General features: G+C 38.4%; 1 protein-coding gene across 1 annotated transcript in view; it reads right to left on the reverse strand.

Annotated features, from left to right (window-relative positions):
* Window positions 1-19,331, reverse strand: part of SLC30A5 (solute carrier family 30 member 5) — a 35,782-nt gene that overhangs the window by 12,487 nt on the left and 3,964 nt on the right. The window contains exons 2-10 of the mRNA XM_025892881.2: window positions 14,366-14,488; window positions 12,989-13,055; window positions 11,685-11,770; window positions 7,137-7,224; window positions 3,746-3,833; window positions 2,270-2,346; window positions 1,871-2,041; window positions 911-1,199; window positions 528-736 (exon numbers count right to left, since the gene is read on the reverse strand). Of these exons, the coding sequence (XP_025748666.2) occupies window positions 528-736; window positions 911-1,199; window positions 1,871-2,041; window positions 2,270-2,346; window positions 3,746-3,833; window positions 7,137-7,224; window positions 11,685-11,770; window positions 12,989-13,055; window positions 14,366-14,488 (1,198 nt within the window). The remainder of the gene's footprint in view (window positions 1-527; window positions 737-910; window positions 1,200-1,870; window positions 2,042-2,269; window positions 2,347-3,745; window positions 3,834-7,136; window positions 7,225-11,684; window positions 11,771-12,988; window positions 13,056-14,365; window positions 14,489-19,331) is intronic.

Below are 19,331 nucleotides of genomic sequence, written 5' to 3' on the forward strand. Positions count from 1 at the left end.
GGATCAAGTCCCGCACTGGGCTCCTTGCTCAGCTGGGAGCCTACTTCTCCCCTGCCTGCTCTGCCTGCCACTCCCCCAGCTTGTGCTGACAAATAAATAAATAAAATCTTAAAAACAACAACAACAACAAAAAAAACTGTAAGACACTACACTGAATCAGATATGTTCATCTTATAAATTATTTAAAAGGAGATAGTTTCATTATGTCTGTAGAACTCAATAAACTAGGCTATAAAATGTTAGCAATCTGGTCTATGGTGAGATCCTATAAGTAGTAGATAAAAATCTTTACAGGCTACTATATTTACTGACTTAAAATAGCACACTAAACTAATGCATCTAAAATGCCTCAAAAATTGTTTGCTTAAGTAGTCTGAATACGATCCTGTAATCCTCCGATCACTGAGAGAAAATGTAATTTTAACCCCTAAGTATCAGAAATTTGGGAATTACTAAAATTATACCAGAACTGTCAAAATTAAAAGATTAAGCTTTTAAGATATGCCATGAATATATAAAAATCTTACCAGATTCAAGCACAAGAAGTAAAAGATCTGCCTAGAGTCATTCTCCTCAAGAATCTGTTTTAGTGATTCCTTAATAAACCTGGGGATTGACTGGGAGCTATGCTGGAAAGCATCACCCATGAAGTTATAAAGAGGTGTTCCTTCAGGAGAATATCCAATTAGGGTACCTTTCTGTCCTCTCTTGGAAGGAGATGACAAGATGTTGGCAGCTTTTAAAAAAGAGAAAACAACAACATTACAAAAGTTTTAAAAGCTTAAGCTACCAAAATCAACACGGTATCTCTCAGTACTAAATGCAAGCACTAAACAAATTTCCAAATTAAGTAAATGATTTCAACATGGGAACCCATGAGATGAAATTTCCTGAGGGGGAAAATGCTCACACAAAATGAAGAATATAGCGCTCACTACCACTCCTCCAGACAGGACATGTTCAGTGCTTTCCTGGTGTGCTGCTTTGTTCATAGCTCGAAGCTGGTCTGTTATTGGATGTGTCCAAAAATTTCCAAAAAGTAGAGCACTAATAAATATGGGAAAGGATCCATAGCGGGCACATTTGGAAACTTCCATTTTGACTGAACAAATGGAATCGACATAGAAATCCAGGATCATGACAAAAAAGATAACTGTTGTGAAAGGCATAATGAGAGAAAACCAAGACTCGACTTTACTCTAGAAATTAAAAAAAGAAAAAAAATAAATTGTTAGTACTACACCAGAATAAAGTTCACATCTTATGTTTTAGTTAATCCCTTTATATTTAAACAAATATTCTAACTCAATGATTCATAAAATGCCAAGATATAAGAGCTGCAAAATATTAGTACATTTCCCAGTAATCCCCAAAGTATTAAAAGCAAAAGCACTATGGTTTAGTAATTATATACATACTAGGTGACCCACAAGCCTTGTAACACAGAGTAACCACAAAACGGGTTCTTTAGGAGTGTCTGGGTGGCTAGTCGGTTAAGTGTCCAACTCATGATCTCAGGGTTGTGGGATCAAGCCCTGCAATGGGCTCAGCACAGAGTCAGCTTGTCCCTTTTCCTCTGCCCCTCCCCCAGCTCACTCATATTCTCTCTCTCTCTCAAATTAATAAATGTTTCTTTAATTGATTCCTTTGGGCCACAGGAATAGGATGAATGTATAAATGTAATAGTACCTGATTTGTATTTTCTATAAACAATAAATTTACTCCAAAAATTTTCAAAAATGATAAAAAAAAGCAATGATAATTTAAGGTACTTGCAAGCTCAAAGTGAAATAAAATACAATGTACTGAACTACAATTTTTTAGTAAGAGCAATTCATTTTACTTATTACCGATAAATTCCTACTCTTACCTCAGTTGTCACAGAAAGAACAATGACCCATGGGCACAAGAGAAGCACAGAAACAAGATGGGATAAAGCTTGAAGACGTTTGGATCCACCAACATCTATAGAGAGTTTTCTGGAAGCTGTATGAAAACCAACTTTACAACACAAAGCCAGTACTAGCAACAATACTCCACCCTATGAGTAAAATTAGATAAGTTTCATTAGAAACACACAGTCCAATACCCAATGCTTAAATACATAATATTTGAAGAAATGGAGCTATTATGTTTTTTCCATATCCCAAATTACTGAACTACTTAAATGTCAGGCAGTACTGGTAACTTAAAATTAAGTGCACTTTTAAAGTTACAGTTGCTGCAACTTTTCACAATCTCTTGAGCTCGTTAGGAATAAAGAACATACCTTGTGATCTGCCACACCTAAGAAGGCAATGGCTGTGTAAAGCATGTGAGTTAGAGCACTGTCATGATGTCCTTCAGCTAAGTGAGTTGCAGTAAAGGAAAAAAAAATCCCAAATATTAACTCTTTGAATCCTGAAGTCCTCCTAAAATTTTAGCTACATTATTTTAGGCTGACTATAGACTAGTTTGGGGGCCCCAAACCCGACTACTTGCAACAGTTCATTGCCCTTAAAAACAAAACAATTAAAGATTTAATTCTGGGACATGATTTACAAGCTGGAATGGCCTGTACTTCTTTCGTTGTTTCCATAACAATTATAATAGTGCTTGAGATATAGTTGTTAAATATTGGTAGTGAACCTCCAAAAGCATATGCATGCATATCGTAAGTAGGACAAAGGGACAAGAGCAAGGACCTTCTTGGACCACGACTGTCGTGGAATTAAGGCTGCTCTTTCAGAACATGTCAAATCAGTCCTAAATCTGTTTCTAAATCACTGACCACATAAGCCTCAGTAAAGCAAGTAGCAAGGAGAAAGGGGCAGGGGTGGCATATCACAAGCAACCGGGAATTCTGCAAAGTCACACCGCTCTCTTTTACTATAACAAAGTAAACTATTATTTTTAACTGACAGGCTTTAAGGACAGTATAAGTAACCAGAAGAATCAAAACTGGTGTTCTAAGGTCAGCTAAATGGAGTGGGCAAAGGTGTACGGACAGGAAAGAACAAGGTATGTCTGTAGAGGAAAACGAGTATACATATTTGACTGGAAAGTTGGGGTTATAGAAGAGTGGAAGCTCAATTAGAAATAACAGTTTAGAGCAAGAGAGTGATCACCAGGTGAAGGAATTTCAGCTTTTCTTTCAGGCAAGAAGATGCCAAAGATTTTTCATTAAATTTTAAAGAAGTTTCTATTTAGTAATTGCAACTGACTTTTTTCTTTTTTTAAAAGATTTTACTTATTTATTTGACAGAGAGAGACATAGTGAGAGAGGGAACACAAGCAGGGGGAGTGGGAGAGGGAGAAGCAGGCTTCCCGCGGAGCAGGGAGCCCGACGCGGGGCTCGATCCCGGGACGCTGGGATCATGACCTGAGCCGAAGGCAGACAGACGCTTAACGACTGAGCCACCCAGGCGCCCCTGCAACTGACTTCTAAACTGAGCATTTAAATTGTTGAATTTATTACAAGGGAGCCAACAGAGTGATTTTGTTGACTGGCAAATCAAAAAAAAAATTTTTTTTTAAGCACCAGGACATTCTAAAATATTCTTTCACTGTCCCTGTAGAAGATATTGATGGAGATGCTATAAAATATTTAGTTTGGAATAAATTTATTCATTACTTGAATACCTACATTAATCCATGGAAGTTTCATTCATGACTGATTTTAATTCAATCCTCCTTCTTGTCCCATTCTGCCCGTCTTCTATTTTTCTGCAAGACTAAATTACTCCAATCTATTGCAAAAGGATACGGTGTTCAGCCATTTTAGCCATGAGATCATCATTGTCGAAAAGCAATAGGCAGATCACAGCAATAATGAAAAAAGCAGCCCCTCTTGTCTGAAAATGAAGAAAATATTACCAAGGATGGCTTTTTAAGAGTTGATTTTTAAGACCATGACTATACAAATGCTAAAGAAAAATGTTTTTCATATAAATATTTAAAGAAAAAATAACATCTCACATTAAAGCCCTTCTACTATACAATATAAATTTGCAGTATTTTTTTTTTTTTAAAGATTTTATTTATCACAAGCAGGGGGAGCAGCAGAGGAAGAGAGAGAGAGGCAGGCTCTCCACTGAGCAGGGAGCCCTATGTGGGGCTTGATCCAAGACCCCTGGATCATGACCTGAGTTCAAGGTAGACGCTTAACTAAGACTGAGCCACCCAGGCGCCCCCTCTCTTCTTTTTTTTTTAAAGATTTTATTTATTTATTTGACAGAGAGAGAGAGCGAGAGAGGAAACACAAGCGGTGGGGGGGGGCGGAGCGGGAGATGGAGAAGCAGGCTTCCCGCTGAGCAGGAAACCTGACGGGGGGGGGGGGCCCCCCATCCCAGGACCCGAGGATCACGACCCGACCCTAACAACTGAACCACCCAGGCGCCCCCAAAGTCATTTCTCATATCCAGTAAAAGTGTAGAGCATTTCAAAGCTGATGAATTTTTTATAAGTTTATATTCTCACCCCAGGAAAGGATTTTGACAAAAGAAAATCAGGAAGAACATACTGCCTAGTTTATGCAAATACTTCAGAATTTTGGGTATAAAAGCCATCTAAATAGCATTATTATACATTCTGTATTTATAAATGTACAGGTATACTGCCACATACTTTCATTAAATAAAAGTTAAAATTTAAAGTGAGAATCCTATTCTATTCATTAACATGATTACCACTACACTTGATAAATTCTTAGTGTGGTGGATGGATATCTTGACAAAAGCCAGTATACATAAACCACACAATTTTAAGTTTCATAATTTTCATTATATTAGAATGACAGTGACAGTATCAACAATATCCAGATATGGAGAATAGAATTTAATCTTTTGTTAAAGAGGGCAACTGAGAATTCTGTAGTGCTTCAGTCATAACTAAGAAAAAAAACATGCTGTGTCCTGAATAGATGCCCAGATTCATTACAGACACTAATGGCATGACATGTACGATTTATATTCTAATTTCTGAGTATTAGTGCAGCAAAATTTTTATTTATTTTAAATTATATTCTTAAAAGACTTATTTATTTGAGAGAAAGGGGGAGAGGGGCAGAGGGAGAGAGTCTCAAGCAGACTCCATACTGAACAAGGAGCTGACATGGGGCTCAATCTCACGACCCTGAGATCATGACCTGAGCTGAAACCAAGAGTCAAGGCTTAACCGACTGAGCCATCCAAGGGTTCCCATATATATATATTTTTTAATGTTTTAAAAACATTTGTATTTCTTTTGTGAGTTGTCTTTTGCTGCCCTTGGCTCATTTTTATTGAGAATCTTACGCATTTTTCTTAACTGACTTTACTAATTTATATTTTGAAAGAAATGTAAAACTTTTACTTGTGGTAATTTTCTGTCATTGGCTGTTGTCTGCACAACGATTTGTTACACAGAAACTTATAATCATTATGAAGTCAAATGTACTGAGTTTTCCCATTGTGATTTTTTCCCACTGCTTTTATGCTCAGAGAGTTCTTTGCTTGTAATTATCCATCTATATTTTACATTACATATGATGTTTTTTATATTACATTTATAGCTCTATTTATGTTATTTTACATATTATAGTATATCACATTTATATATATTACTTTATACATATATTCGTATTGCATGTTGCATATTTACATATATTTACATATATTTTATGTATTATTATACTATATTAAGACTATTTTGGGGCACCTGGGTGGCTCAGTTGGTTGGGTGACTGCCTTCGGCTCAGGTCATGATCCTGAAGTCCCAGGATTGAGTCCCGCATCGGGCTCCCTGCTCGGCAGGGAGTCTGCTTCTCCCTCTGACCCTCCCCCCTCTCATGTGCTCTCTCCCTCTCTTTCTGTCTCAAATAAATAAAATCTTTAAAAAAAAAAGACTATTTTATATTATATATTTATTTTTATCCATAAAACGCTTCAATCTAGTTGACATTTATTTTGGAGTACTCTATGAATGAGATGAAATAAAGAGTGGCATATGCTTTAATATTAATTATCCGATTTGAAATCTATGGGTTGGGTAGTCTCTCTGCTCTACTTGGCATGTTATTTTGTTCACTTAATTTTATTCATCTGCCTCCATTACTTGGGAGCAACAGGGACTACTACATCTTATTTGTCTTTATTTCAACTTTGCCCTGTAATTGGGACAATGCATCACGCACAGCAAACACTTTGGTAAAAAAGAAATACTGTAGGTATAAAAATTTGGAATTGCAGATTCTTGACTCATTTACGAAAAAAGGATAATACTTAAGTTACTTAAATAAGGCCTAGTTGGCAAAATGCTGGATATTCATTAGACTTTATAACAAGTTCTTAGGTGTTTTCCAAAAATGATGGATAAGGGTAAAGAATGAGGTAGGCGGGGGCGCCTGGGTGGCTCAGCCATTAGGCATCTGCCTTCGGCTCAGGTCATGATCCCAGGGTCCTGGGATTGAGCCCCGCGTCGGGCTACCTGCTCTGCGGGAGGCCTGCTTCTCCCTCTCCCACTCCTCCTGCTTGTGTTCCTTCTCTCGCTGTGTTTCTGTCAAATAAATAAATAAAAATCTTAAAAAAAAAAAAAAAGAATGAGGTGGGTAAGAGGCCTGGGTACAGCACGATGGAGATCTCTGTGGTGATCAACCTGTTCTGTGTCTTGAATAGGTCTATGGATTATACCAATGTCAATTTCTTAGTTTTGCTTTTAAGATTTTATGTATTTATTTATTTGACAGAGAGACACAGCAAGAGAGCAAACACAAGCAGGGGGAGTGGGAGAGGGAGAAGCACACTTCCCACTGAGCAGGGAGCCCGATGCGAGGCTTGATCCCAGGACCCTGGGATCATGACTCGAACCAAAGGCGAACGCTTAACCACTGAGCCACCCATGCGCCCAATTTCTTGGTTTTGATAATATACTTGAGTTGGGTAAGAAATTACCATTGAAATTGAGTGAAGGGCACTCTTGGTGCTATTTTTGCAACCTCCTATGAATACATGATGATTTCAGAATAAAAAGTAAAAAAAAAAGTTTGTAAGGAAAAGTTAAAATTAACAGAAAAAGCCCCTGCATTCTCTTAAATGGTAAAGATTTTATTTAATTGGTTTGGATAATATTTTACATGTATAAATTCCAATTTTCAAGTGTCTAATAACAGAAAATTGTACCTTTGCTGGTCCTCCTCCAGAACTAGTGAATAAAACACTGAGTAGTGAGATGACAACAATATCACTGTGTTCAAATAGCAGCAAAGTCCTATAAAAATACAATATTATCATTCATAAAATATATCTGATCTTCACCAAGAAGCATGAATTCAACTACAGTAAGAGAAAATAAATATTTCCCCTTGATTTCATAAAACACTGAGAAAAATAAATAGGGACAACTGCTTTGGAATAATCTATCTTTTGGCCTTATCTACCTCAGAAAGGCTGAGACTAGGGGCACTTGGCTGGCTCAGCTGGTAGAGCACCCCACTCCTGATCTCGGTGGTGAGTTCAAGCCCCATGTTCGGCATGGAGCTTATTTAATTAAAAGAGAAAAAAAGAGGAGGAAAAAAAGAAGCTGAAATGGTACAACCTGTAGGATTATATCACATCAATTTCTTGCATACGTGTACAAAGAAACACTTAGAAGGTTGCTCCCATCAGCTATGTTTGCAGTAGCCCCAACCTAAATGTCACTGGTAAGAGAATAATATAGAATATATCCATTCAATAGACTATTGTACAGCAATAGAAATGAATGATTCTATGAATATATTAAGAAATGCTGAATTGTACACTTTTTATTTTTTAAGAGAATGGTTTATTTTTAAATATTTTATTTATTTATTTGACAGAGAGAGACAGAGAGCGAGCACAAGCAGGGGAAGCAGCAGGCAGAGGGAGAGGGAGAAGCAGGCTTCCCGTTGAACAAGGAGCCCTGTGCAGGACTTGATCCCAGAACCCTGGGATCATGTCCTGAGCCGAAGGCAGACACTTAACCAACCGAGCCACCTAGGTGCCCGTGAATTGTACACTTTAAATCTGGTATAGACTGCATGTTTGAGTCCCCCCTAAATTCATATGTTAAACCCAATCCCCAGTGTGATGGTGTTTGGAATTGGGGCCTTTGGGGTGCATAGGTCATGAGGGTGGAACCCTCCTTCATTAGTGAGATTAGAGTCCTCATTAAAAAAGACTACAAGAGTATTCTCTTTGCTCATTCTGCTCTATGAGGTTATTGAGAAAAGATAGCTGTCTATGAACCTGGAAGCAGTCCCTCACCAGACAAGTCTGCCTCACCTTGATATTAGACTTCCTAGTCTCCAGAACTAAGAAATAAATTTGTGTGGTTTAAAAGCCACCCAGTCTATGGGACACCTGGGTGGCTCAGTTGGTTAAGCTTCCAATTCTTTTTTTTTTTTTTTTAAGATGTTATTTATTTATTTATTTGACAGAAAGAGCAAGAGAGCACAAGCAGGGGGAGCAGGAGAAGGAAAGGGAGAAGGAGGCTCCCTGCTGCAGGGAGCCTGATGCAGGGCTCGATCCCAGGACTCTGGGATCATGACCTGAGCCGAAGGCAGACGCTTAACCATCTGCGCCACCCAGGCACCCCTAAGCTTCCAATTCTTGATTTTGGCTTAGGTCATGATCTTAGGGTCCTGGGACTGAGCCCCATGTCAGGCTCTACACTAAGTGGGGAGTCTGCTTTTCTCTCTCTCTCTCTCTCTCTCTCCGTTCCTCCCCCGGCTCATGCAAGCTCTCTGAAATAAATAAATCTTAAAAAAGAAAAAAAAAGTGCCACCCAGTCAATACAGTATTTGTTATAGCAGCCCAAATGGACTAACATAAAAAGAATGAATGTTATGGTATATGAATCATATTTCAAAAAACTGCCGTCAAAATGAATGAACTATATATATCTTACATGTATCAATATGGGCAAGTATCAAACATAACATTAAATGGAAAAAGTATGCTGTAGAACATGCATGCAATGTAATTCTATTCATACAAAGTAAAAAACTTGCAAACATTAAAAAAACAATTAAACATAAAAAAGACATATATACATATGTGAAAAAACTATACAGAAAACCAAGAAAATGAAAACCAAACCTTAAGATGCTGATTACACCCAAGGGTAGGGGGAGATGGGGACACAGTCAGGAGTGGCACACAGGGCTTCAAAGGTACTGGTAAAGTTTTATTTTGGGGGTTGAGTGTTAGATACATGAAGGTTCACTTTATTATTATTTTTTTGAAGATTTATTTATTTAACTGAGAGACAGAAAAGAGAGTGGGGGGGGAGGGACAGAGGGAAACTCAAGCAGATGCCCTGCTTTTTTTTTTTTTTTTAGAGAGGAAGAGGGAGGGGCAGAGGGAGCCCAATGTGGGGCTCAATCCCACGACCCATGAGATCATGACCTGTGCCGAAACAGAGTCAGACACTTAACTGGCTGAGCCACCCAAGTGCCCCCACTTTATTATTAAACATTCTTATTCATATTTACTCCTTTATATGTATGAAATATTAAAAAAAAAAAAAACCTGGGACACCTGGGTGGCTCAGTCGGCTACGTATTGGCATTTGGCTCAGGTCATGATTCCAGGGTCCTGGAATCAAGTCCCACATCGGGCTCCCCACCCTGCTTCTCCCTCTGCCTGCCGCCTCCCCTGCTTGTGCTTTCTCTCTCTCTCTCTTTGACAAATAAATAAAATCTTAAAAACCAAAAAAAACCCCTGAAAAACATTATCACCAGCCAAAACAGGGCTTATAGGATCTACATCTTAAGATTTTTAGCTGCTCTTTTAAAAAATTTTCATTTTTCCTCTTTACTCAAAAATCTGTAACAGAACACAGCAGTGCTAACTTTAATTCTATTAATAACTGCGAGATACAATTTAAGAAAATAAATATATCAGCAAAGTAATCCCAACCTAAAATAAGACAGGCTATGGAACACCTAAGGAGTCTTTCTAATCAAGAAATTGCATGGGGCATCTGGGTGGCTCAGTTGGTTAGGTGTCCGACTCTTGATTTTGGCTCAGGTTATGGTCTCTGGGTTGTGAGATGGAGCCCAGCATGGGGTTCCAACCTGGGTGGGGAGCCTATTTAAGATTCTCTCTCTCCCTCTGCCCCTCCCTCAAAAAGAAAATCATGCAATTCTTTTCTTTTTTGCGAGAAAGCAAGCACACACTCATGCAAATGGGGATGGGGGTAGAGGGAGAAGGACAGAGAGACAATCCCAAGCAGGCTCCACACCAGCACAGAGCCTGCTGAGGCCTCGATCTCATGACCCTGACATCAAGACCTGAGCTGAAATCAACAGTTAGATACTTAACCGACCGAGCCACCTAGGCACCCCTGCACGATGGCTGTTTTTTTTTTTTTTTAAGATTTTATTTGACACAGACAGAGCATAAGTAGGCAGAGCGGCTGGCAGAGGGAGAGGGAGAAACAGGCTCTCCGCTGAGCAGGGAGCTGGATGCGGGGCTCGGATCCCAGGACCCTGGGACCATGACCTGAGCCGAAGGCAGCCGCTTAACCAACTGAGCCACCCAGGCCCCCCTGTTTTTGTTTGTTTCTTAAATTAAATTAATTTATTTAAGAGAGAGAGTGCACAAGAGGGGGAAGGAGCAGAGGGAGAGGGACAAGCAGACTCCATGCTGAGCACAGAGCCCAATGCAGTGCTTGATCTCAGGAGCCTGAGATAATGGCCTGAGCTGAAATCAAGAGTTGAAGACTTAACCAACTGAGCCACCCAGAGGTTCCTGATGGTTTTAATAAAAGAATGAGAGGGGCAGTGTTGGTAGAGGAGCTGGTGGTAGTGATGGGTTGTAAGATGGGAAATATAAGACTAAATAAGAAGTAAGAATTTAACAATTTTCTGCCTTTCTTCCCTAACACATAGGGACAGTGATTTAATAACATACAGAACAAAATATAATCTCACAGGAAAGAAATTCTTTAAAAAAAGATTTTATTTATTGAGTGAGAGAGAGAGAGAGAAAGAGAGTGTGAGATCACAAGCAGGGGGAAAGGATAGAGGGAGAAGCAGACTCTCCATTGAGCCAGGAGCCCGATGTGGGACTTGATCCCAGGACCCTGAGATCATGACCTGAGCCGAAGGCAGATGCTTAACTGACTGAGCCACCCAGGTGTCCCAAGATTTTATTTATTTGAGAGAGAGAGCACACGCATAAGCAGGCAGAGGGAGCTGGAGAAGCAGGCTCCCCAGTAAGTAGAGAGCCCAACTTGGGGTTTGATCCCAGGACCCTGGGATCATGACCTGAGCCGAAGGCAGACACTTAACTGACTGAGCCACGCAGGTGCCCCCCAAATTTTGCTTTCCTACTGGTTTTTATTTACCATTTCACACCTTTTAGTTTCTAAAAACAGTTGCTAAAAGGGATCACCAATGGATGATAAAAAACCACCTATGTTAAAAATTTTCTGAAACTGTTTGAACTCTTAACTAGTAAAATATCACAACAGATCATGAACAATACATTTACAGTGTCCACCAAAAAACAGTCCACAAATTAAACAGGTTTTGTCAGCCCCCCCATATAAGTAAGTATTGAGTTGTATCCAATGCTATAGGAGTGAGAGAAGCATTTGTATATAACTTAACATAAATACTTGACATAAAATATAATGGAATAAAACTAATATTCAAAATTAAGAAATATAAGTAAACATTCAAAATACGCATTTTTATTTACCTTAGTGGTCCACAAAGAGTGAGGCCAAAAAACCACAAGAGTGAAATGATACACCCAGCAACTGCATGTTTAAATATTTTGATCCACTAGGAACGGAAACAAAAAGTTAAAAATTTTAGTCGTATGTCTTGCTAGTATCTCAAAATCTTAAATAAAATATACAGGGAAAGAAAATAATGGTAGCACTTAGATATTTTAAAGGCTAAATAATTACATTTTTAAAAATAATCACATATTTTGAACTTAAAAAGAAAATGTTAAGATCCCTTGACTAAATCTAGATTTGTAAGACAGTATTCTGTTTTCCATTTTCTATATTCTTGTCTGCTGTTAGAGCTTGAAATCTTTTTCTATAAAATACAAATTTGTGGTTTTTTTTCAAGTTTCTCACTAGTTTGCTAGAACACGTGATGTTTTAGTCTTTAAATTCTTTTCCATCAGATATTCAGAGCTTCAGTTACTTGAAAAGAGAGAAAAAAAGCTATGATGGGGATTAAAATGTTAATCCTATTTTTAAAACATGCATGGTCTCTAAAACAGAGATACATAAATTTGTCATTCTAATAAAAGTCATGGCACAGGTTTCTAAGTTGCTGCACAAAGCAAACACATAGTACGGTCTAACAACTCTCCAAAGAGATAATAATGTGAGGTGACAATACCGAATACAAGACATTTCTGGTATGCATCCTGAACCTCAGGTACCTAAAGAAAATAATGATGACAAGGGTGACAGCTAATACGTATTGTTTGCTGACTATATGCTGGGCACTATTTCAGGAACTTTATATGTATTAATTCATTCATTCCTCACAGCTCCATTACAAAGGTATTATTAACTCCATTTTACAGGTGAGAAAATTGAGGTAGAGAAAAATTAGTAACTTGCTCAAAGTAAGACTTTGTAAGGAGGACAAACAGAATCTGAATTTGTCTGACTCGACAGTCCTCAGTCTTAACCCCTATGCTTTATCTGCCTCCTAATGACATTTGTCCTAGGCTTTTGGGCATGTCTCCACGTCAAATTTAGAAATCTTTAGAATAGAGTCCTACATTAAAAAAAAAAAATTACTTTATACCTTAAAATTTTTCTACTCTTCTCCATTTTTAAACATTCTGTTATCTTAATACACAGTTTATTCTTGAAGCCTCGATACTGAAAAGCAAGTCAATAGCAACTTAACTATGGAAATGTTCTGCTGTGTACTTAAATCATTTAAGTAACTCTGATCAACGAAAGAGCACTTCTCCTGGTCTAACGACTAGGAAGCTGCTAGGAAAAAAGGATTGTGGAAAAAACTCACCTGGTGTTTGGTAATACTTTTCCCAGAAGAAAATGGCTTTTGAAACAAAACCATAAAAAATGCAGTCCTGTGAATAAGGAAACATTAATATATTAACATTAATCTAATATACAAAGTGTGATGTTAAGTAAAGATACTCACTTTAAACGAACATACTACAACTTGAAAGGTATGTTACCATCTAAAAAAATTATAGTGGAGAACAGTATTTATTCTACTAAGGCTTCCATTGGAACATCTGGGGAACTCTTATTTTGTAAAGGCTTCAGAACCAGTTCACAAGCCATAAAAGAAAGGGGTCTCGGTATTTTTTTATACTTTGAAATACAAAAAAAAAAAAAAAATTCCTATCTTCTCCAAAACTTAATAACAAATCTTGAAATACCAGAAATTAAAAATGTCCTTACTTTTCACATTCCCAAAATGGTTATATAAAAACACATACAACTGATTACTTAAAATTTCCTAGTCAAGAATCACTTTCCATAATTACTAAAATTAACTCCCTGGAGTCTTTAACAGACTTTTATTAACAGAGAGTGGTCACTATCAATCTCAAGTCCAAAGAAACTTTATTCAGAGAGAATTTCTTACTATGTGCAGAATAATGTAAAATTTATTTTATATGAGGACCCTGCTCTGTGAAGGGAGCACATCGTGAACAAAGCCCAGCACAGTTTAACTTGGAAAATAAGGAACGTCTGTGCCAAGACAAGTCTCAGGTTACATTCTATGCCTGCTGGAAGGCCGAACTACACCAGTGGTATGGTTTGGGAATTCCTAGGGCCTGGAGACTCTTTTAGGGAGACTGTGGGGTCAAAACTATTTTTATGAAAATACTAAGAAATTATCTGCCCTTTACACTCTTACTCTCTCAGGGGTGTACAGTGGAGCTCTTCAGAGGCTAACTGATAGGAGATCCTGCATAGACTGAATGCTGAAACGGATGTGAAAATTCAGCAATCCTCTGTTAAGCTGAACATTAAAAGAAATGTGCAGGGCGCCTGGGTGGCTCAGTTGGTTAAGCAACTGCCTTCGGCTCAGGTCATGATCCTGGAGTCCCAGGATCGAGTCCCACATCGGGCTCCCTGCTCAGCAGGGAGTCTGCTTCTCTCTCTGACCCTCTTCCCTCTTGTGCTCTCTATCTCTCATTCTCTCTCTCTCAAATAAATAAATAAAATCTTAAAAAAAAAAGAAAAGAAATGTGCAAAAATCTCTTTAACACAAACTATAGTACAAGTCTAGTTTTGGCACGCTATTATAGTGTAAGGAGGAATAAATAGCACAAAATATTTTATCTAAAATTTCCTAAAGATAATCAGTTAAAACAGAAGTTTCAAATAAATAAGACATTAAGGAAAAAAGAACCACACTCACCCAAGTTTTAATATAAAAATGAACTGAACAATGTGAACTGCTTTTAGGAGATCATATGATTCAAAAAGTCCCACAGCCTTCAAAAATTTAGTGAAACATAGTAACACAATATATTTTGTTAATCTGAAAAATAAAAGCAGAAACAAGTTTCAGTATCATTAAAATCACAAGGAACTCTGTAATATGTATTATACAATAGGGATCATTATAAAAATCACAGATACTCATTAAAAAAAATGAAACAAAAAACCCAAACAACTCACCATCCACATAACTATTAACATCTTGGTATATAAACTTCCAGATTCTTTTTAATGTACATTGCGTCTCTCTATACATACGTAGGCTGTTATAAAAACAAACAAAAAAAGAGGCCAAACTAAAAATATGTTCGGGGCTCCTGGGTGGCTCAGCCATTAAGCGTCTGCCTTCGGCTCAGGTCATGATCCCAGGGTCCTGGGATCGAGCCCCACATTGGGCTCCCTGCTCGGCGGGGAGTCTGCTTCTCCCTCTCCCACGCCCCCTGCTTGTGTTCCTGCTCTTGCTAACTCTCTGTCAAATAAATACATAAAATCTTAAAAAAGAAAAAAAAGTATGTTCTTGGTTAACTGAGCTGTCCAGATTATTCTGTAATCTGCTTTTTAAACCTAACAGTTACTTTAAACAAAGAGAATAAAAACAGACACCAAACTCTACCTGCGATGAAACTAGAAGAGCACCATGTAAGAAGGAACAGAGGAATGGTAAATGCCTTAGGTTTCCCCTCCTCTGCTTTGCTGTGTGACTGCAGTTTAGAGTCATGGTTGAAATGTCAAGCAACCTGCCCTACAGAGTCCTGTAAGGCTCAGAAATCTGAAGCACCTCAGAAAAAGGCTGGGGAGCTGAAAAGAGGAGCAGCATCAACAACTCTCTCTCCTCAGTCATGACGGGACACATGAGGCTTAGTCTCTGGAGAGGTCTAGACATAAGGCAAAGCAGAGAGGAGGGGTGAGGTGCTGGAATAAAATCATGGAAATTAAAAGGAAATTTCCTTCTTAACTCCACCCCACCTCCTTTTCTTTTACCTCCAATATCCTAACAGCCAGGCTGCAATCTCTCAGCAGAACCCTTATAGGGATCCACTAGGGACAAGCCCTACACAGGTGTTCTAATTAGCTTTTTAGGGCTCACTCCAATATGAATGGCCAACATGGATAATCAGTCCTTTAAGATAAGCTTGAGAGACCAAATAAAAACAACAAATCTAAAAGATAAAGGGATCACAGGTAACAGCAGCAGAAAACAACAAAGAACTATAAATAACATTCTCTGAGACATAAGAATACTGCATGCATGAAAAAATTAGGCTACCATAAAAAGAAAGAAAAAAGGAGCTCCTGAAAAAGAAATGGAAATTAGGAAAGAAATTACTTCAGTTTTCTAGTCTTGTAGTCTTTTTTTTTTTTTTTAAAAATTTTTTTTTTTTTACAGAATGAGAAACAGCGAGAGAGGGAACACAAGCAGGGGGACTGGGAGAGGCAGAAGCAGGCTTCCCGCCGAGCAGGGAGCCCGATGCAGGGCTCGATCCCAGGACCCTGGGATCATGACCCGAGCCGAAGGCAGATGCCCAATGACTGAGCCACCCAGGTGTCCCTAGTCTTGTAGTCTTCTTTGATCATATACTCTCTAGCAGTAAAAAAAAAAAAAATTTTGCACACGAAACCAACTATCTGTATGTTGTAAAAGTGGTATTACTGTACTAATATTATATTATATACATTATAAAACATACACAAATTAGAAATTAAAAAGAATGAGATAAAAAGTTGTGGAGGGCGCCTGGGTGGCTCAGTTGGTTAAGCGGCTGCCTTCGGCTCAGGTCATGATCCTGGAGTCCCAGGATCGAGTCCCACACCGGCTCCCTGCTCAGCAGGGAGTCTGCTTCTCCCTCTGACCCTACCCCCTCTCGTGCTCTCTATCTCTCATTCTCTTCTCTCAAATAAATAAATAAAATCTTAAAAAAAAAAGTTGTGGAATTCTTAGTATTTTTTCTCTCACCCTAATAGCACATCTTGTGCAAGCTACTCAGTAGATAACTTTTTAAGTTTACATCAAATAGGTGTTACTACATTAAAAAGGAGGTACAAGGAAAAAAGACAAAAACCAAAACCAAAAACGGTGTGTGAGGGATGCCCATGGCCAGCATACTGACAGGGATAAGAAGTCTCTATCAATGGGAGAAAAAATACAAAAAGCAAAACCAGAAGTTTAAAAGAAACCCAAGTCATTCAAATAGAATTAAAACAATCTGACATACAATGGGGATATCAATGTATAATATAAAAACTGATGAGTATGAATAATCCAGTGCAATGGCCCTGAATTAACAAGAGCTAAACTATATTAAACAAACAGTAATCTGGTTAAGAAGGCATGAAAAAATATATTTTAGGAAGATTTTGATGCAATTATTAAAATAAATTTCAGTCCTTGAAAGAATGAATCTCAGCATCTTCACCATCCAAGACAGCTCATTTTCTGTTTTAGTCCAGATAATATCATACTAAATTAAAAAAAAAATTTGACCAAAGTGTTTTTTCTTATCATGAACACCATCTGGGAGGCCTTTTACAGTGCAGTCTGGGGATTCCCCCCCCCCGGATTTTAACTGTGATAATTAATCACCCAAAAGCTAATAAAAATGTTATTGTGGAATAATGTAAGTCACATCCTAAAGAACCCTAAAGTTCCTACCTATTTAACCCACTTGTTGAACAGTATAAACTTCATTCAAATTTGTTTCAAAGATCAAACATATTTTCTGGGATGACAAAAATGTTCTATAGCTTGGGGCACCTGGGTGGCTCAGTCGGTTAAGCATCTGACTCTTGATTTTGGCTAGGGTCATGATCTTAGGGTCATGGGATCAAGCCCCGTGTTGGGCATCGGGCTCCGTGCTCAGCAGGCAGTCTGCTCAAGATTCTCTCCCTCTCTGCCCCTTCCCCCTGAGCATGCTCACTCTCTCTCTAAACACATAAATCTTAAAAAAAAAAGTTCTATAGCTTGATTATGCTGAAAATTACACAGGTATAGAAAGAATGAAATCAAGTAGAGAGCAACACTTGAAACTGCATGGGCTTTACTCCTTAAGCTCTTAATCAGGTGTAATAATAAGGCAGCAGGATAGAAGCAAGGACACAAATAATAATGTCAAGATAGGGAGGGAAAAAATAAAGACCAGGAAAAACAGAAGTACATTAAAAATCACAGCAGTTGGGCGCCTGGGTGGCTCAGATGGTTGAGCGTCTGCCTTCGGCTCGGGTCATGATCCCGGGGTCCTGGGATCGAGTCCTGCGTCCGGCTCCCTGCTCCTTGGGAGCCTGCTTCTCCCTCTCTCTCTCTCCCACTGTCTCTCATGAATAAATAAATAAAATCTTAAAAAAAAAATAAAAATCACAGCAGTCTGGGAATTCTCAATGTCAGCAAAGAGCCTTGTATATCCTCCATGGGGCTAGTCAGCCATTCTTCAAATATTCTTTGCACACTTACTATGTGCCAGATGCTATACACAGCCAATAAGCCCTAGGGGTGGCTTCAAGCATAGCCTTCCCTCTTCCTGATCATAAGGGAAGATGCAGTTGGAAATACTTTCTGCCTTCAAGGGAGGACCTTTATCTAAAAAATGTTATCAAAATGTTAACATTATCTAAAAGTGTTAACCATCTTAAAACAAGCCTGAATATGAGAGCCAATACACTTAGGATGGCAGAGAGCAAAGACAAGGAAGCTGGGTCTTAGATGGTATCACTGAGGTGCTGAGCAAATACCTACGTCTGGTTTCTTTCATGTGAGAAGAATATCTCATTTGTTTAAAGTTCTCTTCATTGGGTTACTTACAACTGAATATATTTCTAGGTGCTATCTGTGACACTTAATGTGTAACAGAGACCCTGCCCACAAGGAGTCTGAGGCCTAAGGAAGACAGGCAAGCAAACAAATATTTATGTGACCCAATAAGTAATGGAGTTTTAAAAGAATAGTGGGAGCAACTAACTGTAACTTGGTAAGCAGGGGTCTGTCATTAGAGTTCGAGATGTCTAAGTGTGTATTAAAGACTAAGTAGGAATTTGGGGCGTCTGGGCGGCTCAAGTCAGTTAAGCATCCAACACTTGATCTCAGCTCAGGTCTCGACCTCAGGGTCATGAGTTCAAGTCACACATTGGGCTCCATGCTGGGTGTGGAGCGTACTTAAAAAAATAAAAATAAAGACTAAGCAGGAATCACAAAGCAAGAAACCTGAAAGGGTATTTCAAAGCAGAGAGCAGCATATGCAAAATACTAGTACTAGGAACAAGCCTTTGAATACATGACTTTATTTAAGCTCAGTTAACCAGATGATAGAATGATGAGAGGTCAACAAGGAAAAGGTAAATTATATACATTTTTTTTATGTTACGTTAACCACCATACATTACATCATTAGTTTTTGATGTAGTGTTCCATGATTCATTGTTTGCATGTAACACCCAGTGCTCCATGCAGAACGTGCCCTCTTTAATACCCATCACCAGGCTAACCCATTGGCAAATTATATTTAATATACTTGTTTTAACAAGATGGGGCAATATGTGAAATTTTTTTTTTTTTAAGATTTTATTTATTTATTTGAGAGAGAGAGAGCGCGTGCAAGCAGGAAGAGAAGCAGGCTCCCCACTGAGCTGGGAGCCCGATGTGGGGCTTGATCCCAGGATACTGGGATTGTTACCAGAGCCGAAGGCAGATGCTTAACGACTGAGCCATCCAGGCGCCCAATTTCTAAGTACTTTCTGTTTGAAGTATTAATAAAACTTGAAAAATCTGGCACTTCAAAGGCAAGATTTAGTCATAAGGAACATTAATTTAAGTAAAATACTTATCTTTTTTAAAAAAGATTTATTTACTTTAGAGAGAGAGAGCATGAGCGGAAGACGTGGGGGAGAGAGACTTC

Source organism: Callorhinus ursinus, unplaced genomic scaffold (genome assembly GCF_003265705.2).
Source record: "Callorhinus ursinus isolate GAN/ISIS: 27379988/994484 unplaced genomic scaffold, GSC_fseal_2.0 scaffold23, whole genome shotgun sequence".
NCBI classification, from domain to species: domain Eukaryota; kingdom Metazoa; phylum Chordata; class Mammalia; order Carnivora; family Otariidae; genus Callorhinus; species Callorhinus ursinus.